General features: G+C 38.8%; 3 protein-coding genes across 7 annotated transcripts in view; 1 reads left to right on the plus strand and 2 right to left on the minus strand.

The window, feature by feature from the left end:
* Positions 1-572, minus strand: part of CPSF3 (cleavage and polyadenylation specific factor 3, 73kDa) — a 22,229-nt gene extending 21,657 nt beyond the window's left edge. Inside the window, exon 1 of the mRNA XM_010566748.1 lies at positions 456-572. Within this exon, the coding sequence (XP_010565050.1) occupies positions 456-572 (117 nt within the window). The remainder of the gene's footprint in view (positions 1-455) is intronic.
* On the plus strand, positions 103-8,560 carry ITGB1BP1 (integrin beta 1 binding protein 1). 5 transcript variants are annotated; one of them, XM_010566688.1, is made up of 7 exons: positions 103-577; positions 1,403-1,503; positions 2,373-2,451; positions 3,169-3,305; positions 4,507-4,623; positions 7,510-7,659; positions 8,391-8,560. In XM_010566688.1, exons 2-7 carry the CDS (start codon positions 1,432-1,434, stop codon positions 8,460-8,462), a joined length of 627 nt encoding a protein of 208 aa, XP_010564990.1. In that variant the 5' UTR covers positions 103-577; positions 1,403-1,431; the 3' UTR covers positions 8,463-8,560. The 5 variants fall into 5 exon arrangements, with proteins under 5 accessions (XP_010564990.1, XP_010564991.1, XP_010564992.1 ...); XM_010566689.1 differs by having other exon boundaries at positions 4,531-4,623; XM_010566691.1 differs by lacking the exon at positions 103-577 and adding an exon at positions 1,929-2,084 and having other exon boundaries at positions 1,425-1,503; positions 4,531-4,623.
* A 2,142-nt stretch (positions 8,561-10,702) lies between these two features.
* ASAP2 (ArfGAP with SH3 domain, ankyrin repeat and PH domain 2) overlaps positions 10,703-22,544 on the minus strand; it is a 90,719-nt gene continuing 78,877 nt past the window's right edge. Inside the window, exons 23-28 of the mRNA XM_010566693.1 lie at positions 21,271-21,432; positions 20,204-20,372; positions 18,437-18,504; positions 16,653-16,762; positions 12,607-12,729; positions 10,703-11,662 (exon numbers count right to left, since the gene is read on the minus strand). Of these exons, the coding sequence (XP_010564995.1) occupies positions 11,588-11,662; positions 12,607-12,729; positions 16,653-16,762; positions 18,437-18,504; positions 20,204-20,372; positions 21,271-21,432 (707 nt within the window). The 3' untranslated portion in view covers positions 10,703-11,587. The remainder of the gene's footprint in view (positions 11,663-12,606; positions 12,730-16,652; positions 16,763-18,436; positions 18,505-20,203; positions 20,373-21,270; positions 21,433-22,544) is intronic.

Consider the following 22,544-nt stretch of genomic DNA (forward strand, 5'->3'; position numbering starts at 1 on the left):
GCCCGGCTGTTGCGGTCCTTGAGGTGCCGGCGGCGGCGCTGGGAGGAAGGGGCTGACGCCAAGCGTCCCCCGGAGGCGGGGGAGGGGAGCGGGCAAACGGCCGCTTGCTGCCGCCTGCTGCGACGGGGGCCGCGCTCCTGCCGTCCACCAGCCCCCCGGGGTTCGGCCTCTCGCCCTTCTGTGGGAAGAGGGTTTACCGGTTTATCATTGATCGGGTTATCGTTTGGGGATAGAGGTATCGAACGGGAAGGAGATAGAACAAAACGCGGGATGCGGTGCTACCCGGCCTAGCTTCTCCGCGCCTCGTATTAAAAAAGCTTGCGAAGTAGCGAGTGTTGAGCTGTGCCTTCCTCAGAGACGACCGGCAGAACCAGCGGATTTGCCTGCGTTCTAGCAGCAGCCCCTCCGTGCTGGTGGCTGGAAGGAGCCCCGAGGGACGTGGGTGTGCAGGGTACCGCGGTGCCTTGCTGCACCCCTTGTGGCTGAGGGTGGCTTTTGGTCTGCCAGGGACCAGGTGTTTGCTTCATGGCCAACACAGCAGCGGTCTGGGGACTTGTAGTCCAGCACTGCATCGCAGGTCCAAGCTTCCCCTTATGCGTCTTCCATTATTTTCTGCAGTGTGAGCTGTCTTCCTCCTTTGTGCTCTTTCTTTCATCTGCTCAAAATTTCTGAAGCTTTGTAATTAAAATATTCTCTGAAGCTGGGAAATAGGGTTTCAGCACTTCCTGACTGGGAGCCAGCATCCTGCTTCTTGACACTGGCTGGCCAAATGTTAAGTGCAGCAAGTGAAGTAGTAGGGTGGATAGAGGAAAAAACGTTTCTGGAATACTCTCAGAACTCCCAGTAACTCAGTTCTAAGGCAGTACATGTAACATGCTTTTTGCTTTAAGTTTCAGGAACATGTTAAGTAGTAATGGTTTCTCCTAGAAGTATTACAATTAGTAGTTCTTCAGAAGCAGGGGTTTGGGGGTTCATCTTTTTTTAAATGGGAGCATAATCTCTGGAGGAGGGATTGCATTGGATGCACTTTGTAGGGCACTTAGGTTGTAGTTACAAATAAAAATAATCTAATGCTTTTAAGTGGGAATATACATTTTAAATTTTGTCTTGCCTCTAAATCTGTATCTTTATACGCATTAGAAACTGACCTTTGCAATAGTCTGTAAACTGGGTGGCAGGATTTTTTTGATTAATCAAAAGGATGGAGAAGTTTTAGCAGAGAGCTTGAGGGACCTTTCCCAGTCACACATGAAGAGCACCAGAGGAACATTCCTACTTCCATTCTCAGAGTCCTTCACAAGTTTCCAGTTTTTGTCCACTTTGGATACAGTCCCTCTGCTGTTTGCCAGGAACTCCTTCTCTTGATGATATGACAGCTTTAATTTTTATTTTTCCTACCTAGAATATCTTCCTTGATCCAATTATGAAAAAATGTTTAGAAAAGGAAAAAAACGACACAGCAGCAGCAGCTCACAAAGCAGTGAAATCAGTACTAAAAGCAAGGTAAGTTGAATTTGGTATATACTCTGTTTATGGAAGCACAAGTTGACAGTTCAGTGGTTTGCTTGCACTGATGGTAGGATGTGATTTCCATAAAATGCCATGTTGCACTAGGAGAACTTCCTACTTCTACTATTCCTCAGGTTGTTTTATGAGAGTTAAAAAACCCTATTCGTTATAAAGCCCTTGTATTCTGAGATGAATGCTTGATTGCTTCCATAGTGAAGCCCACAAACACAAGAGTTTCTGGCAGCACATAGTAAGGTTTGGAGGAAAATGTAGTATGTTTGTTCTGTGCTAATATTGTCTTTAAGAAGGTGCCTGGTGCTAGGTACCAGGAATGAGTTTATTCTTCAGTACTAGTTGGTTACTCAGTATCTCTAAAAAGTATTCTTCATTTTGAATAATGTGTCCATTTTGTCTGATAGGTTTTGGAATGATCAGTTGAATATTCTGGATTTTCCAAGGTGCCGTTTCACTTCCCTTGCACTGCTATGTTATTTCAAGCATTGGTGACAAGCATATAGTTGTCAATTTCTTCAAGTTAAGATGCAGTACCAGAAAAGTCTGGACATAACCTTAAGGTTCATTTTCTCTTTTTCTTTTATTTCCTCCTCCTTTCAAAATATTTGTGGACTTCTCAGGGGTTCCTGCTGAATTTGTATCAGTCTAATCTACAATGAGGCAGAAAGATAACTTCAGGAAAGAAATAGGTGGTGGTGTTTTTTTCTCCCCATTTTGCAGTGCTGCTTAAGTAATTAGAACATAAACACTAGTTTGTGTAAAAAAAAAAAGAGTTTAGGCAGGGCATATAAAAGTGAATTGTTACTATGTTCTCAGTAACTTTCTGATGATATGAATTTTTTTCTTAGTCTGTAGATTCCAGTCTTGGGGGACTTTCCAGGTCTAGTACTGTGGCTAGTCTAGATACCGACTCCACAAAAAGTTCAGGTATGTAATCAGAGTTTGAGCAGATAAGGAACAGTATTAACTTTATGTGTGTTTGTATAAAAGAGCAGAAAATGGAAAAGGTTAAAGTATGTATTTTCAATAATTGTGAGTGAATCTGTTAGCCTGTTGACTAATTCATGCATAGCTCTAGGTTTTTAAAGTATTATTAATGGTTCATTTAGGATTAAGTCACTGTTTTCGAAGTGAAGTGTCTGAGTAAGAAAAACTTAGTTGCATTACCAGTCTGTTACACAGCCTAAATCTGGTATAATCTTCTGGAAGCTATGTTTCCTGCTTTTGTGAGTTTACGTTTGCACTGAAATAATGGAAGTAAGATTTAATTTTACTTCTTCTTGCTCAACAGATGACAGCGCATCACTGTTGGACCAAACAGTTCATTTAAAACAAATATATATATAAAAGTAGAACCAGCTTTTCTATCTTTTCTGATTCAAGGTTGTTAACTCCAAATTTTAATTAGTATAAACAGTGTTGTATTATGGATTCATACGAAACTGTTGCCTTTACCAAGGGCTGTTCTGAATCAACCCAGGACAGTTCATTAAAGAGAGGAATTAATATACTGTGGTAAGGTTAAGTGTTTGATGAAAGTCTGCAAAAATTATGGAATTTAGTAAGTTAGCCTCATTAACACCAATTAGAATAGCATTACTGTTCTGGAATTCTTCAGAATTGCTTTGGTTTATTTTGTTGCAGGACAAAGCAATAGTAATTCTGATACTTGTGCAGAATTCAGAGTTAAATATGTTGGTGCCATTGAAAAATTGAACTATAATGAGAGCAAAAGTCTGGAAGGGCCATTGGACTTGATAAATTACATAGATGTTGCACAGGTAAGTGGGTTACAAAAGACAATACCAGCAACGTCAGAACATCTTAAGCTTAGGTATATTTCTTTCATATTATCATGAGATCTAACATATTTCTTTGTAAATTTTAGACTTAGTAGAATAAAATAGCTTACTTTAAAAAACATTAAGCTATGAATCTCAAAACCTGTCACGCTCAATTCCATCCTATTGAGCAACTGGAGAAGATGCATCCAAAAAGCTGTTCTGAAGAAGCAGGCTCAGAGCAAAGGCCCTTTTGATGAGTCACTACTGAACAAGTATCCCAACTGAAAGTTGTTAATATTGTCTTCAGCACTGCTAGGATTAGTAACCAGGAAAGAATATCTCCTCCAGATTTCCTCAGTACTGTAGAGGTTTTCCCATAGAGGAAAATGTCAAGTTTCTGCTTACAATCACTTATGAACCTCTGACCAAAGAACCTGAATAATATTTGGGTCACCCTTGCCAAACTGTGGTTGCTTATGCTTATTTTTGTGCTAAAAGCCGTAACTGGTCGTTGCCATTAGGTAGCTGATCATTTGTAGCTTTAAAAGCACAGAATGTCTGTTTATCTTACAGCAACTTGACATTTCAAGTATCTGAATATATGCTAAAACTATTTTTACAGCACAATTACAAAATTGCTGCCAGTGTGGAACATAGATCACCCAGGGTCAGCGCATCATGACAGGGCATGCATTATTTTTCAGCCCATCTGATTTGACCAGAGTACCAAACTCTCCCCTGAGATGATAAATTTATTTCTGGAATCATGTAATATTTAGAATTAGAATAGACTAGACTATTCCAGTTGGAGGGCACCTACAACGGTCATCTAGTCCAACTGCCTGACCACTTCAGGGCTGACCAAAAGTTAAAGCGTGTTGTTAAGGGCATTGTCCAAATGCCTCACAAACACTGACAGGCTTGAGGCATCAATCACCTCTCTAGGAAGCCTGTTCCAGTGTTTGACCACCCTCTTGGTAAAGAAATGCTTCCTGATGTCCAGTCTAAGCCTCTGAGCCTCCCCTGAATGTATCTCACATAATGTTAAGAGATTGGATGAGTGCAAGAGTCGCAGGCAGACTTCACACAGCAAGATACAAGCAGGGTTAGTGATGTTTCTGATCCAGTGGACTAAAGTACACATAAACCCATTTTCTATTATGTATCTGTTGTTCATGTTCTTCTGTCTGCACTAAAGGCTTTTGTTTGTTTCCCTCCAAAGCAAGACGGAAAGTTACCTTTTGTTCCAGGTGAAGAGGAGTTTATTATGGGAGTTTCCAAATATGGCATTAAAGTTTCAACATCTGATCAGTATGTAAGTGATTTGCAGCAAACTGTCTTTTTGGTGAGAGTTGAAAAGTGCTTTTACTTATTTCTCTGATAGATGATCTGTGTGACCAAAATGTCACTTCTGGCTTTAAGCAAAAGTTAAACAAACGAACAAAAAAGCTCTGACAGCTTCGTGTCGGATCTCCTCAGGGCTGTCTGTATTTTCCTGGTTGGATTGGTTGGATTTATGACAAAAGTCTATTCCTTTTGAGATAGAGCACCAGACAAAAGGCAAGCAAGCCTTTATGCTCTTTGGGCACATCTTCCTTCCTCTGTGGCTGTTCTGCCATTCTCTCACATGGAGAAGTAGCATGACTGTGGTGGCCAAGACCACAGGTTCCTCAGCCTGAGTTAGTAATGCAATTCCTGCTGATGTTATTGTCAAGAGGAAAAAACAAAGGATGTTTTTTTCAAGAATACCTGAGTTGTCTTCCTCTTTAAAGTTCCAGCCTTGCACTCCTAATTCAAGAGTGGGAGTTCATGATTCCACTTTATTGATCAAGCATATTTTTTGTTTGCATCATTTCCTACGTGTAGTTTATTTTCCTTTAGCACACTTCAAGTAGCTCTTTTGCTAAAAATAAAAATCCAGTCTCTTCCCCAGGGCCCTCCAGTTGCCTTTGTGTAGCTTTGTATTGCAGCCATGTGGTTTCCTTCTGGTTGCCCTCAGAGCCCCAGATACCATAAATACTTGGCCTTGTGAAGTCATGACCCATCAACAACCCAGCAATGCCTCTTCATAAAAGCTTTGAGAATGAGGAAAGTGAATAGCATTGCTCAATAGCTGAATACTCTGAAGGGAGCCAAAAAGTTTCATTTGGTCCCTTCAGAAAATAAAACACTTGTTTCTAATGCCTGGGAGGAAGTGTCGTAGTTGTTACTCAAACTTTGAATTCTTTTGGGTTCTGTTCTTACTGTGCTCCTAAATTCTTAATTCTCATTAAGAATATAGGTTACACTATTATTTAAATTCTTTTGTACTTTGATAAAGATCAAATAGGTAATTTTAAGACTTTTATCCATCATTCTTCTGTCTTCAAGCTGAAAGCATGCACAAGCTGATAAAGCTGCCTGTGATTAAGCTAGCTTGCACTGGCATTTTATTGCATTGCATTCTGTTTCCCAAATTCTGGCTTTTTGCATCTGTGTCACTGTTGACATTTAATTTGTCCTTGTGTTAGTCCACCTAACTCTTTTCATAGAGTTCCAAGATGAAAAGGTTTTCTCTGCATTTGTACAAAGAATTCAGTCTTTTATGACTTTGGGGGAAAGGTGAGAGTTCTGTGATTTGTAGATACCTTTGCAGGTGAATAGGCAGCTATTTATTTCAGATGCCAAAAAAGAGAATGATTGCAGGATACAAAATTTTTCCTCATGGATTTCAGCCAACATTTGAGAAATTATTTATTTCATTAGTGACTGAAATATGTACAGATATGTAATTCACTCATACACTTCTGGTGTTTGTGGATGCAACCACTAGAAACCAAAGGCGAAGCATTTATAGAAGTCACACTGAGGCTTTGGCCTTCTTCACATTCCGATTGTGTGTATTTGTACGTTATATATATGTACATACACCTATGGCACAGTGTGTCCATCTGCCATCTCATTTTTCTCTCAGCTGCAGAATCCCCTCATAGCCACATACTGTAACAAGGGCAGGAAATTAATTTAAGGGGGACTGTGTACTTTAAAGAATGCTATCCTTCCTTCTTTTAGTGACAATCTACATGCACATTAGCACTGTAGCAAGTTCCAAGCAAGTAACTTTAAGAAGTTACAAGTAATTTGGACGGAAATCTTGGCATCTTTCCTTGATCCAGTAAGTCCCACATCAGCTCCAACTGCCTTCTGTGTGGTATGGTAGTTAGTGATGGTATGAATAATTGTGAGCAATTGCTGAGTGAATGTCAGGGATGGAGATCAGCAAGGTGATCTCAGGAGCTCTGGTAGAGGGCTCTCCCTTGAGGGTTTCATAGCAGGCATCAAGCTCGCTGTCCATTTTTACAGCTTCTCTATCAAAGTGGACATTTCTTCAGACCCTTCAGCTCTTGATAGGGACAAGGTGTTCAATGCTATGAACATAGAAAAAGAGCTGTCTTGAAGTCATAAGACCCAAGAAGTGGTATGACTGGAATAAACCAGATGAATATTAATGGTTAGGTGGGATGGCTTGAGAAGAAAGGCTTTGTGTAGCATAGGTCTGCAGAGACCTTGTATGGGGCATCAGCCACTCCTTTTGTGGAATGGCCAAGATCAGAACTGTTGGGACTATGGTGAAACCCTGCAACTGCGGTGCAGAGCAGCAAGTTTCCCAGGCTAGATCTCTGCAAGAGTCAGGACCCATGCTGTGGCTCAGGCCACATGGCTACCACACCCCCACACCCCCACACCCCTCCTGCCCCAAAGCAACTAACCTTGTCCATACCCTCTTCTGGGAACAGTTTCTTGCCTGTACCCTTCCCGGAACTGAGATGGGACTGTCTGGAAAAATACTGGAAAAGTAATAGTTGTTTTAAGTTACCTCTGTGCCAGAGGTAGAGTGTACTGCCTGTCCTACTCACAGAGGGCAAGTGAGGATAGGTGGGAAACGAATGTGTGTTTTTTTAGTATGGGCAGTAATATAGTCCACATATGAATGCAATTCTAATATAGAAGCAAAAATTAAAGCTAAAATTGTGTTAAACTACCACTTATTTTTTTAAATCTTGACTAAACTCTCAATTAAAAAATTATAAGTTTACCAAGGAATACTTTTCTTTTGTAAATAAATCTGAAGTATTCTTTTGTGAGAGAATCAAAACAGGTGGAAAACTGAAATAGCTGTTGCACTGTTCCAGAGTAACTTTTATTTGCCACATGGTTTCAGGATGTGTTACATAGGCATGCTCTCTATTTAATTGTACGGATGGTCTGCTATGATGATGGTCTGGGAGCAGGAAAAAGTTTACTGGCTTTGAAGACAACAGATGCAGCCTCTGAAGAATGCAGCCTCTGGGTATATCAGTGCAATAGTTTGGTAAGAGTTTATGTTTATAGTATTTAATTTAGGTATCAGTATTTTGATTGTAAAGGGAGATTCTAGGCCCTTGTGAAGGCTTTTTGGCAGAAGGGGGATTGCTCAATTAAAACGAAAGAGTATAAATGTGCCCTGGCTGAGGAGGGGAGAAAAGCCCTGCTGACTGCATTTGATCAGCTTTGAGGAAAAATACCTACATTCCCTAAAATTGCCAGTGAAAGTACATGCCTGAGAAAGCTCTTTGCAATCTAAAGACTAGTATTGTAGCTGCCAAGTACAATCCTCCGTTTGTATTTTCAAAGACAAAAATCTCTTAAGATCGGACAGAGCAGGGAGGGATTGAGTAACAATTCTGGTAGTAGAGCATGCATGCATATTCATAAGCAAGGGAAGTGATCCCTTCTTATGAGTAGGAGAATTCATTGTCAAGGTGCTATGATGTGACACACACCCTTAGCAGCACTGGGGGAACACACAAACTGACTTTCTGAATGCTAGTGTCATGCTGTGTTGAAAGCTAACAACTCTGACTTGTTTCAAAAGAGCTCATTTAAAACAGCTTCCCACATGTCACTGCAGACCACAGAAATCAAATTAAATCTCACTTGTGCTACTCCATTTTGCATGTCTCTGCCAAAAGAATGATAAAGGTCACATTCTCCTTTAAATGAGTTTTGAGACGCTCAGAAGTTCTTCAGAAAGTGTTAATGTGAATGTTTGGATTTTTTTAGGAACAAGCACAAGCTATTTGCAAAGTGTTATCTACAGCCTTTGATTCAGTTCTAATGTCGGAGAAGTCCTGATTTTCTTCAGCAGCACGTGACTGTGTAGTACAAGAGGCCTTTGTGTGAGGAGGGAATGGGGCTCCTTTGTGATACCACAGACTAGCAGTAGCTACATACAACCTTGCACATGGTACTTTGTCATTCCCCACCCATCATGACTTGAAGAAATTATTCCATCTTCAGTTTCCAAGACAACACAGAATTTTATATTTAACATGAATTTTTTTCCTAAATCATGTTTTGTATATTAATGTCAATATTGTAGAAATGTAAAATAAAACTGACACTTCTATCTCTTTGTCTGAAAAACAATTTGTTAATATAGACTTCAGTATTGCTTAGCCTAGGTATTAGAACAAAACAAGAGCAAAGTGATAACAGGTAGTCATTTGGTGCTTTACACCTCTAATTTAATCTTAGCTGACATCTACAGAGTTTGTGTTCAACTAAAAATCCATAAGATGCACCTTCTTTTTGCTCAAGTGCTACTTGTTGGTATTTCTCATTTTACACCTTGAAAAAAAGAATATTGCCTAAGCAATGCCAAGTAACAGAAGAGAAGTAGCCAAAGGGATTTTAAAAGTAGTTTTATTTTTCCAGACATTTGACTGGTTAACAAGAGTAAAATTTATTAATCATGCTCTAATTATAAATCACTGCATCCAGGACATTGAAAATAAGAGTTGATTTTAGGTTATACAATATATACAGTTGCTCTGCAACTAAACAAAATAAAAACAACTGAATTGAATATTATACATCTCATAGCATTCTAAGCTGCATTTTAAGTGTCACTTGCTCCTTTTTAAACAGTTAACACAGCAACCTAATAGTCTGTCTATTAACAGGTTTTCTGAATCACTATTTAATCAGATTTGAAAAGTTGTATGAAATATGCCAAAATTTTGGACTTAAAATTCTTAATTTTATATTATAAATAGATATCTACAGGCTCTAGAATTTCTTTTTCCTCTGCCAGAGGAGCAGACTTTGAGAAACATGGAAAATCTAGGGATAAATTTTGCTTAGCCACTCTTTATTGGTCCTCAAGAATTTGTCTGTCTGCACTGCTAGTGCTGTTAAGTTGTATTCTACAAGTTTCCTAGTTTCTAAGTGACCAGTGAACAAGGCTGTGACATTTTAAAGTGTATTCCTCTTCTAGCAGAACTCAAGGAAAATTTGCATCATTGTTTAACTTTATGAGTTGTTACATACACTATAAGATTCTGTGTTAAAAATACTGTACATTAGGAGATCTGTGCAAAATAATATGCCCATTTACTCTCTATCAGGGATAGAAACATACAAAATAGTGTTGCAAACTGAACATATCAGTAAGTGAATAAACTGTAGTGCTAAACTATTAATCTATCATTTTACTGGGAACTTTGAAAATACAGACTAATTTGCTTCAACTTGCAACAAAAATATCTTGAAACATTCCAGTTTGTTCCCCATTTATTACTGCAGCAACAGCATCTAGGAAATGAAAGTTATGCATATACTTGGCTGTACCCACACATTTGAGAGGCTATCAGCCAACTGTACCATTTAGGAAAGGCGATACAAGGTAAGATCAGTTTTGCTCTTCCAGCACTAACACAATGTGATATTTCTCCAAATAAGCATATATATGGTGGTGGCCTATTTTCCATTCCGTTCAATATGAAATGGCGAATTTAAACACCATTTGTCAGAAATTCAAAGTTCTCTTGATAAATCTAGAGATAAAATATTCACGAAACGTGATCAAAGCCAATGTGACCTAGTCATTGATTTTTCTTATCCTATGCCATCAGTTGTTTCCTGTAGCATAAGCAAAACCTGGTACAATTTCACAATATACAAACATCAAAACGACGTCAGATTTGTGTTGGTGTTTTGTATTCCATCAACCAACTGGGAACTACCCATGGCCTAGCCTTTGTTCACAAATTAGTAAAACAAATTTAACAACAGTGTAGCTACCATATATGTGGGTATATTATATAAATACAGAGTGAGTGAGCAAACTATCATTGTTTGCAATGTAGTGGCACACAAATTTTATAGAACAGAACATAACATGGTGTACTTGTGAGGTGTCAGATACCTTATTGACCAAGGATAATTATCTAAATGTTCCACCAATATGTTCTCTCTGTGAACACATTGCTGTATGATTTAAGAAAATTCAAGAATTTAAAAACAAAGTCTAAATGCTATATAATGAGACGAGTAAGAAATGCTCTGCAATCCATCATTATAGTTAAGTACATTTCAGGAAGTGCAGTTTTCATATCCTTGAGTTAATGTAGTAACTCATTAATATTGCCATAGTTTAGTTAACCAGCAGTAGTCACATTAAATGACCAAAATGGATGTAACATACATAAAGAACATTGAAAAAACAGGTTCTACACACATGCAGCATAGAAAAATGAAACAGTCTCAAGCTCACAAAATTAGAACTAGAACGTTCAACGACTAACACAGATTTCAGATAACTTTAAGCAAATATCTACATCCATTCTGAAAGAAAGAAGTTTCTCCTGTGGTAAACTGAAATACTTTTTTACTTTTACCTGGCCAAAGACACCCGATTAAAATTGTTTCTTCTGTAATTGTTGACATTCTGGATGACAACCAGTATGGCAAGATGCTAAACAGTCCAATTTAGAACTACGCAGCAGCTTGCATGTTTTGGTTCCAACACTTCAAATGGTATCGAGAATTGGATAAATTCACTGCCCTGTTAGACGCACACAATTTCTTTGACTGGGGAAGCAACACTGAACTGTGGTATTGTCATGTTACAAAAGGGAGAATAAAATTACAGTGAATTGATGGAAAAGAACATTCATAATGTTGTGATGTTCATACACATATGATTTTGATTGTTAAAGCTTTTAAGTTCACCTTGAAAAATACAGGAAGAGCTGTTTTTTTAAAGTGTGAACTGCTCATGAGAAGTTTTCACATAGAAAAAAAGTTTTAGAAGTCCCAAAATCAGAATGATGGCAATAAAAAAGTAAGCTACAGTACCTAGGACTTGAGCAGTGCTCTAGCAAGGTGTCTGCAGATAGGTAGATGAAATGCAATAGAGTAAAACTTATTTCTGTGACCGCTGGAAACGAGCAATGTCTTCACTTATCAGTAGCAATTTAGTCAACAATAAAGTGCACAAATGATACAGGGAAAGCTCCTTTCCGACTGGGATCTCCATCAATATGACCAATCTGAAAGAGTCCAGATATTTTTCAAATTAATCTCAAAATGGCATTTCAGTATCACCAAAATGAATACCAGCGACCTTCCTGCCTGTAGTACAAGCCTCTCCTTACATCTTTTCTACGGTAGTGGTGTTTTAATTTTGTGAACAGGAATTCAGTCCTACAGGGTGCATTTGTTTTTCAGCTATAGACTTTTTTTTTTCCTTCAAATTCCAATGTTTTATCCAGTTCTTTGAAAGTAACACCTCTTAATGCAGTATCACTGCTGCACCATTTCAGTGCATTCTGTAATGCCTGGCAGCCCATATTCTGCCTCTGTTAAGTTGCTTCTGCTTCCCCCTCTTAACAATCACTGAAAGGCAAAAGGATGGATCAAGCTTCAACAGTTTTGGCTTTTACATAAATCTATTTGTGTTTATACAGCATTATTGTCAATTTAGATGCAATTGGAAGTTCTATTCTTTGCTAGCTAACAAAGGCAACTGTTTTCATGCACAACAATTTCCCAAGACTTTGCTTTAGCTGATAAGACTCTGGAATGTAAACAGTTGAGATGGTTTCCCAGCTCAAATAGACCATTTCTCAATCTCAGTCAGCTGAAGAATTAGGACAATACAAAGCTGTCCTCTGAGGCACACCACACAGCATCTGAAATAGCAGCAGATTCTTAAATTGTTGACACCCCTCAAGAATTTATTGAATCACACAGACCATGTTCCCTGTATATTGTGAACCCTACTAATCAGATTTAGCTTTTCTCATTTAGAAAAAAAAAAAAGTTTGAGGTTTGATTTTTTTGAACAAAATAAATTTCTGGAATCAGGTTTACATGAGATGAAACTTTTCTTGTTATCTAGAAACCCAGCTGGGGATCTTCTGAAGTCAGTGTCAACCTCTAGATCTCATTTATTTCTTTCAAAGCATATTGATAGAAAATGCAGAATACTCACCCACCACTCCTGATCTTCTTCACCATCGACTACAATAATATCTCCCTCTGAAAAAGTTAACTCATCTGGGTTATCTGCTACACAATTGTAAATTGCTTTTACTCTCTTCGGTTTAGTTTTTGACTGAAATATAAAAACAAGTAAATGTAAATAATACAGCGCGGAAGAGACAAAACAGACTTGGAGCTGATCTAAAGAAAGCTTCAGAACTGCTTCCAACTGTTATTTTCCATAGGTTAGAGTTCAGCTGCATATTTTATGCTGGGTGCTCATGCTTCAGGTTGAATTTGGCAGCATCCAAAGCCTTTTGGAACCACTGCACCATCAACATGGGCCAGGTTTCCCTTAGCAAGCTTCCACTTTGGCTTATCCAAACCCGTCTTCAGAGCTCTATATCATCATCATATATCGTAGTGAGTACGATTTTATTCAGAAGACAGGGTGATCAAGATCAAGTGGTATGGAGCAAGTGTAACAGCAGCAGCATTACCAAAAAGAGGCTTGAGCCACCTGCCAATACACCCCTTCTTAATTTGCTAAAATCATTTCAGGAGTGTACAGACCCTCCAAAACATCCTCTGCCTCTCTGTAGTGTTTTGAGGACTGCAAGTGACAGAGCGGTTTGGCAATTCTTCCAGTAAGAAAGTTTAGTAAGGAGTTGCAATATTCCAATATTGCAGTGGGACTCTAATCCTAGTTGTGTTCTATTTGAAGTGATGCCAAAATTGTTTTGCTCTGGTATCACAGTATCCACCATCCTAATCTCACACCTCTCCTGGTGCAACCTGGCCTACTGCTCCTTGTTCTCTGTTGCAGACCAACAATAATGCTACCTACATAGCGTTTCCATGCAAGGAGTGGAGAGGCACAGGACCTGGAGGCAGAGCATAAGCTTTCTACCAGGAGTCCACCCTTCTCGCCGGTTTGCCCAGCCATAGCCAGCAAAAATCTCTCCTTTCTACCCTAAGATGCCAGAGCAGAGCTGTAAATGCCATTTAGGTCAAGAGATGTCTGTTAATGCAGTGGGTGTTTGGGACAGAGGCTCCAGATGGTATAAGGAAAAGAATCACCATCCTAGAGTCCCCCAGGGACTGGTCCCAGTCTCTAGTTAGGTCAGCCATGGAGCAGGAAGCTTGTAAGAGGAGAAGAGACTCCATTCACAAGTCTACTTCTCTCCACCAGCAAAATGCTCTGCTGTGGACAGTACTGCCCAACAGCCTCTTAATGTGCCATTTTGTTAGAGCTGAGCGCCATGCAGAAAAAGGGGGATGTGGATGGGGAAGGAAGGAGGTAGCATGATCACTATGCTCCTCTGTAAGCATCCATTTGCATTTTAGTATAGAAAACCTGACCTGCCCAGACCAGGCATATCCTTAGGCTCTATCCGTGGGGCACACCCCTGTGAGCTGGCAGCCTTGCACTGCATCATAGCAATTTTGCCAGATGCTCCATCTCAGTCAAGTTACAGTTTGAACCACAAACACCTTTTAGGTCAAGAGGGAAAAGCTTCATGTCAGTACAACAGTGATATAATCACTAACTTCAAAGTGCAGTAATTACAGGTATTTCTTGTTCTTTAGAAGGCAAGGAAATTAAAATAGATACCATTCCCAGAAGACTAAAATCTTCCAGGAAAGTTTCCCACATATCTACAATATGGTTTAAAAAATCTAACATATACATTAAGGAAAAAAAAAAGCATCAGGAATTTCCATCTGAAAAACAGGCTATTGGGCAAATGCACTATATAGGAGACAAGCCACTGGCTACATGGGCATGTACAACCAGACCTCTTTTTTCTTTACTCAAGGAGCACTTCTGCAATCATTTCCTAAATCTGGGCTGGCCTCTGGATTCTCTGGCAGGGTAAAGATTTAGCAAAAAAGGCTGGAGTATAAGGCTAAATGGAGCAATTTAGCCAAAGTACTTTAGCTAGACTGATCTAGCTAGACCTCTTTAGCTGAGGGGCCCCTGACTAAACCTCAGCTAAGATGCTTTAGCTAGACTGATTTAGCTAAAGCACCTTAAATAGCACACACTCCCTGAGCCAGGTTTCCCTTACTTCTCTGTCCTATGACAGAAGAAAATCATCCAGCTAATTTTCTCAGTCTCACAAAATTCACCCTACTGAAGCCCTCGAGACTTCTCGAGAGTCAGATTTGTTCTTCCTATTATGTGCAATTAATATTAAACAGTGGAGAGACTGACTGTTCCTAGAAACTACCCAGGATAGCCCATTCACTCATAACTAAAGCAATTTGTCCTATAAAACAAAAAAAGGAGAGATAGAGAAACTACTACAACTTTAATTTATACAGAAAGCCAGGTAAGGAGCTGTTTCAGAACCAAGGGATGTGTTGAAAGGATGTAGCCAGTGCTCACACCTGAATCCCAGAACACACAACAGAAATTGTGATCAGGGTCCAACAGCTTGACAAAGTAAATACGGCAGTTCCCTCGGATCATGTAAGCAAAAGGGATAGATTCCATTTTACGCTACTTAGACCATTTAATTTTATTGTGGCCTAAACCATGAAAGTTATTTTGATGCAAGACAGACAGTAACTTGGTTGAACAAGAGTAGGGGAGGCAAAAAACCAGAAGATTTCATACTCCCAACTAATGCAAGATGAACTCCAGATATCTCTGTGGCTTTTCAGCATTATCAGATGAGAAACAGCTAATAGGAGTTCTAAGGGCTCAAGACAAATGTGCAAGGCTACGCACACAAACACACTGAGGTCTGTCCTGGAGAGTTACTATTTCAGTAGACATGGTTAAGGAAAAAGGGATGAAGGGAGAGAGACAGAGGACTGAAAAAGGCAGGTCTTTTTGTTACAGCCCTTTAATAAGACAATCGCAGAGCCAGGAACAGCATGTCTCCTACCTCTCAGTTTATTATTTACCTACTGAACCACACTCCTACACAGAATGTAAAGCATGAAGCAGCCCAGACCTAGTCACATACAGCATCTCAGAAAGTATGGACTCTCTATATCATGATTTTCTTACTGCAGAGAAATACTGTCATGATCAAGCATATGGATGTTTTATGTCTATCACACAAGAGAGCAACATAAAATTGGAGCAAGGACGAAAGACCTAGCTGAACTACACAATGTACAGCTCAGCTGACATCTGGAAATACATCCCTTTAACTACACCAGTGTAAGAATAGAGGTATTGACACTAATATGTGTTACCATTCACAGTCCTAGATTATAAATAATAAATAAGAGTATAAAAAGGCCACACAATTGGATCAAGAGTCCATTTAAATCCAGTATCTCTTTTCTAACAGCCACTGTAAGGCTGGGGAAGGGAGGAGAAGAAGAATACACAATACTTCCAGCCTTCCCCTTCACCCTTCAATCACCTTCTGGTCAGGGATGTCTCAAGTCAGATGTGGTTTCTGTGTACTTACCAAGAGATTTCCCTCCTGCCACCCAGTGAATGCATGATGAAGAGATGCAAAGAGAACGAACTGCATAAAGAACCAATTTCTTTCGTTTTGAGCTTGACTCCTACTAGTCTTGTCTGAAGCCATTTGATCTACCAATGTAAACAACTCTATCTACTCCCATTATAAAGTAAGCACAAAAGCTCCCTTATTACTTACTTCGCTCAAGTTTAAGAATGAAGTTACATATGATCTACAAGTGACTCGCTCACCAAGCTCGACTAACTTATGAAACTTACCTACCTTCAGTAAGTCACGCCATACATTCTGTGGATTGTGTTGGTCACATTTGGACACAAGCAAAGAATCCATACTTCTTTTTCTTTGGTTTCTCTTTGTTTTTTTTTTAGCTTTTTTTTTTTTTTTTAAATTTTAAAATCACATACTATCATATAGGAAATGCAAGAAAAGCAAAGTTTTCATAAATACTTAGGACATGTCATGCACATGTTTAACACAGGATACAGGCTTTGTATTTTTCATGATTCTCACACTTTCTCCATAACAGGATATACTACTATGTCAACAGTGTGTTTGATAGAATATGGAAGATTTAATAAAATCAAACCCCAGACTGTCTACTTACGATTTGTGATTTCCTTGGCATTGGTGCTGGTGGCTGGATATGTGCCAAAATATTTGTTGTAGAACCAGTCTGTGTTACTGGAATTTCGCACACAGAAGATGACTCTCCTGCTGCTAAGGTAAGTAAAACAAGTAAATTTTAGGCATGCTTTAAAAAAAAGTAACAGTGATGATACAAATTGAAACCAAATTAATTTTTCTTTAAAGGATACAAATTATTTTATATCCCATGAGTATTTCATTTTTTAATGGTTCTTTCTAAATAACTAAACAGAATTTTTCTATCCTTTTCCTTATCAAAAAAGGTTTCTTCTCCAAAGACAACTACCTAAGACCTTCAATACTGTGGATATGCTAAAAGAGAAAAAAGCCTATAAAACAGATGAGAGCAGAACCAAATATCCCATTTCCCCATTCACTCACTACAGACTCTGTGCTTTTAGAACCCTGCTTTCCTAGTAAAGACCATCGTTATCAAGATGCTGTATACTTCACAGGAGACTCCTGACACAGATGGCAAATAGTCATTAGTAAATTCCCCTTGGGTATATCAAGGGGAAATAAAAAAGAATCACAGTAAGAACCTATGAACATAATATATACAATGGAAGGGGAAACTGGGCAGGAGAAATTCCACTACAACCACCACAGAATCCACACAAACTTTACTTTGGACATTTTATTGAGATGACATTATTGTAATATCGCAAAGTAGTAGTTACTTTGAACAATGAAAAGTGCAGAATGAATAATGAACTCTGAATAATGAAGTCTGTTCATTATAATGAAAAAAGCAATATCAATTTGCAATTTAATTAAATGTGACACTATATGAGCTTTAGATTTTCAAACTAGAAACACATTTTTCTATTCTAAAATGTGTGTCTATTACCTTGTTTATGACACATGCAAACAAGAGAGTAAACTAACTAAAGTTTTCATAATGCATCCTTTGTTTGAGTGGGGTTTAGTTGAGGTTAGGAAAGCTAAAGCCCAACTGGAATTAAATCTTGCAAGGGATGCCAAAGACAACACGAAGGGCTTCTATAAATACGCAGATATCAAAAGGAAAATTAGGGAAAACATGGGCTCGTTGCTGAGTGGATGGGGATCTGGTTACACAGGACATGGAACAGGCTGAGGTACTGAATGCCGCCTTCTCCTCAGCCTTTACTAGCAAGACAGGTCTTCAGGAATCCTGGGTGCCAGAGACCTGGGGAAAATTTGGAGCAAGGAAGTGCAAAATCCTGCACCTGGGGACAAACAAGCCCATGCACCAATATATGCTAGTGGCCACCCAGCTGGAAAGCAGGACCAGAGGCAATGGGCACAAACCAAAAAACAGGAGGTGCTGCCTGAACATCAGGAAACACGTTGTTACTGTGAGGGTGATCCAGCACTGGCACAGGTTGCCCAGGGAGGCTGTGGAGTCTCCATCTTTCAAGATACTCAAAAGCCATCTGAACATGGTCTTGGGCACCTGGCTTTTGGTGGCCCGGCTTGAGCAGAGGGGTTGGGCCAGATAACTTCCAGAGGTCCCTCTCAACATCAACCATTCTGTGATTCTGTTTCTTATTGCATGGCCCCATTATTTACATTAATTGGCCCACAACTCTGTTCATGCAGAAGAGCTTGAGGCATCAGGGCCTACACAGTCAAGAAGAGAAACAATAATAATGCTGGTACTGACTGTATTTAGATGCGTAAGGTAAATACCCCCCCCCCCCTTAGGCTGTTTTAATGATAGCTTAATTACAATAAAATACATCTTTAAATCACCATTACCGGTTTGTTGTAGAGACCCAAGTCCTCTGGACTGCCCTTTGTTAGTTAAGCCAGACGACTTCTCAGTCCTGTACAGAAAGTTAGAAATTCATCCATTTAAGAACAAACAAAAACTTGAAATGCAACAACACAGAGTATTTTTCAAATTATAAAATTCTTGTCATGTCTTCAGTATATTCTGGTAACAGCTATTCGGCTTTTTAAAAATACTACTTTGCTTCTGTATTTTTGATTACACCAATCGTAAGTTGCATTTAATTTAAAAAGGTAAGGCAGAAGAATAACATAGGTTCAATTACTGCAATTTGTGTAGTGCAGATTTTCTTTTCCTAAGTTCTGAAATTCCTTTCACTGCTATTTTAAAATTCTGTGTTAAAATTATGTATCCTTATTAGTCTGTACATTACAGCAAGCTTCAGCAAGTTGCTTCTCCCTTTTACTTAGTATGGTATACTCAATCAAAGGACAAAAAAAGGAGCTCAAAGGTCAAAGGTTGTTTACCTCTTTAATTCACAAAGGATCAACCATATATATTATTTCTCACATATACATATACATGTCCCTGTATCTTATAACTATCTAAGTTTGTATAGGATGTACTCTGTCAAATTTTCAGTGTCAGAGAATCCAAAAACTTCTCAGACAAGTTACTATGATATTTCCCTATGCTTACTTTTGGAAAGCTTTCCCTAGTGTCTAACTAAATTATTCTTGCTAAAACTTAAACGAAAGTCTTCTTTTTTAGAGCCATCATGAGATGTAAAAAGGAATGGCATAATCCAACACTTTGTACATATTTGAAGACGTGTATCTATGCTACAATTTCTTTTTCAGAAAATGTAAGAGAATCTTATTTCTTCCAAACTTTTCTTACAGGTTGTCTTTTCTAGACTTCTCATTACCTTACTGGTCTCCCCTGGTTTCTGCCTCACTATTTTGTACCTTTATTTTACTGCAATGCCCCAAACTGAACACAGTAGTCCAGCTGAGGCATTACTGATGTGGAGTCAATTGGAAGGATTAATTTACATGGTTTGCGGGCTACAATCAAACAATACTATTTCTCTTTGACTCTTCCACAACGGCATGAGTCGTCTGACTTACTTTTATTCACTATGTCCTTGTAGATCCTTCTCTTAAGGACTTGTGCTTAACCATACTCTGCTGTTCTCCATGCTTCGTTTTTGTAGTTGATTGTTCTTAAGTAGTAAGTGTTGCTTACTGAATAACACCACTCTTCTCCCTTGACCACTACTCCAGTTTCTCAAGGCTGCTTTGGATATAATCCTGTCTTCCAGTACACTTGTCCCTCCTAACTGTTTCCTGCAAATTTAAAACTGGTATTTTCTGTTCCACATCTCTCTACTCCTGCCATGAATGAAAATATTGAATGGAACTGAACCCACAGAAGGCATGTGAACAATAAATGGCACGATCAGACATAAGACCCCATTTTATCTTCTTCATTATTAGATGAGAATTAGAAAGGGATTATTCTTTGTGGCTTCTTATTTCCATCATGGCTAAGCATTCTGTAGATATTCCGCAAGTCATACAATCTTAAATCACTGGGCTGTCTTGTTTTTACTGTGTGAATCCTTGCAATCTGCTCCCTTAGTGTCTGCCTTTTGTTCATTCCCATACTCTAGAACACATAATTGGCAAAAATATGCATGCTTTATAGATGACTTGCATGTTATATACCATAAAATTGAAAAGTTACTAACAAATATGAAATATATAAAATACTAAAATGACATCAATTACCCAGGAATAGGCTTTCTTTGAGAGATTCTACTAGGAGGTTGTGGGGGCAGTGGTGGTGGGGTTGGCTTAGTTTGTGCAGGAGGTGGTTGCTGTTTAGATTGCTGGTTCAAAGCTTCAATAATGCTGGCTGTCTTTGCCACTGGAGGCGGTGGTGCTGGAGAAAGCACATCTATGGAAGAAAGTTAGACAGTGAAATTAATTAAATTTCTATTTACCATTTTGTTTCTTGGGTTCTCATCCACAGGTTTTGCCATTACAGGATTTACCCCCATCCAAGAAAAATGCTTTACTAATGTACTCAATAACTTGAACAGAAAGCAATCCCCCCCATTGGAAGGAGACCTCTTTGGAAAGAGGTCTACCTTTTGTTTCACCTAGTCAAGGTCCGAGAGCTCACAGGTACTTCAATTCATGCCAGCATTAAAGTACAAGCAAAGAAAATTCTTACCGAAGTCAGTCATATTCTTGAAAATAGTAGCTCAGAACGTATGTAATAAAGTGCTAATATTGTTTGCTCAATCAAGGCCTTCAGTTTGTGTTTTACAGAGAAGTAACTGAGTGAATAATATCTAAGAAATTTTATTTAGAGGAACGTCTTTTCTTAAAATCCTGTTACGATTAACATCTAACTTCACATTAGGTTTAGCAATTAATTAAAATTTCTACTGAATTCTTGAAACCACCACAACAGCAGCTGGCAATGCATTAAAACATCTTTTTGCATTCCTACGGTTCACAAGAACCAAGCACAATGCAGAGACATAGCCCCAGACCTACATGTAACACTCATCTTTACAAATAGTGAGAAATGCAGCATTGAAACTATATATACAAAGTGAAGAGCTCTTTAGCTCTAGTAATAGATAGTATTTCCTGTTGACCTTGCACTACACTGTAGAGTCCTCACTGGAACATCAGAGAAGACAGTTCATACAAAGTTACTGGATGGGAACGATAGGCCAAAGCTACAGTCACCAAAAGAGGAAGTATGAGTTGTGGAAATGGAAAAATAAGCCAACTATGATTAGATACAGCATAAGGGAAAACAGGGGAAAGTGGAAACATACTTGTAGATGTTACACGCAATGGCGGCACAGGGGGATGAATAGCTGGTGGATCTGATGAAGACCTCTGCCTGCTTATACTTTCCACTCCTAAAGAATTTGTCTTCCACATTGCATTAGATGAAGAAATTGTCTGAATACCACTGCCAAGAACTGAAGGCTGAACTAAAAAGAGAGGAAAATACTGTATTATTATTATTGCTTACCCTAAGCACAAAGTGTTAATATTCACACCCGTGCTTTTAAAAATGGTGCAGCTAGACCACTATATTCAGCAATAGGAACCACTGCCATCCTGCTGGAATGCCAGAGCAGAGATCAAGAGTCTGGTGTAAAAAATTACACAAAAGTTTCTGGGTGAAGTCTTACTAACACTTTATCTAAGTAAAATTTGTCTCCGGTCGTTACTTTAAAATATGTCGATGCTTGAAAAAGCAGAAATTTCTCAACAAGATGACAGAAGGCACATCTTGCTACCTTCTTTAATCCCTGACTGATAGCTGTAATCTTCTCAGGTACTGCACGAAAAGGACCTCACTCTCGAGTGACCATTAGCAGACTTTGCTAACTCAAAGTGAAACATCAGGTTTGACTTGGAATTGACATAAAACTGTAATTCTGAATTTCACCCAAGCAAAAAACTATAATAACTACTCATGAAACAGTTACAAAGTAGGACTTCTTTGGGGCCTCCTAAACGACTCCATTCTTATGCTGACGAGCTGCCTGCCCATTTCATAAAAACACACTACAGATTTTCTTCATAATGCCAATATTTAGCACATATCATGCCACTTCTCTCTACTCAGCACATGAGCATCATATTAAGAAAAGATGAAACAGAGTAAGGTATGAATAAATACTAGGTTGCAGGGAAAAGCATAAAAGGCTCAGAAGACTTGGAGAACAGCCTAAAGCTAAGAGGATAAAAGAGTAACGATACACCTTAAGCATAACATCAACAACATCAGCAATCAACAAGAAGCTAAGATTGATGATACTATTATAGCTTTTAACTAAGAATATAAAATAATAGGCTAATACATTGCTAAAGAATATGAGCTAGTAATATAAGCCAGGCAGCATGCTTTCTTGGCATGAGTTGCACTGTACTGGTGCCAAGAAGCCTGGGGTTGGGAATGAAATTAAAATGACACTCTTTGAAAAGCGTCATTTAATCAAGGGCAAACAGTGGGTAAAATAGTATGGTTGGCCATGATTAAAACAATATCAAAGGGTAAAACAGTCTTTTGAACTATCCAATTGTATTACTAATT

This window comes from Haliaeetus leucocephalus, unplaced genomic scaffold (assembly GCF_000737465.1).
Source record: "Haliaeetus leucocephalus isolate CR32 unplaced genomic scaffold, Haliaeetus_leucocephalus-4.0 Scaffold217, whole genome shotgun sequence".
Lineage (NCBI taxonomy): Eukaryota > Metazoa > Chordata > Aves > Accipitriformes > Accipitridae > Haliaeetus > Haliaeetus leucocephalus.

Bases quoted from the DNA above. Each gene is read 5' to 3' on its own strand.
- ITGB1BP1 (XM_010566688.1), top strand. From the start codon at position 1,432: ATGTTTAGAAAAGGAAAAAAACGACACAGCAGCAGCAGCTCACAAAGC. The intron at 2,452-3,168 runs GTATGTAATCAG...ATTTTGTTGCAG, and splicing joins CGACTCCACAAAAAGTTCAG to GACAAAGCAATAGTAATTCT. The intron at 3,306-4,506 runs GTAAGTGGGTTA...TCTGCACTAAAG, and splicing joins ATTACATAGATGTTGCACAG to GCTTTTGTTTGTTTCCCTCC.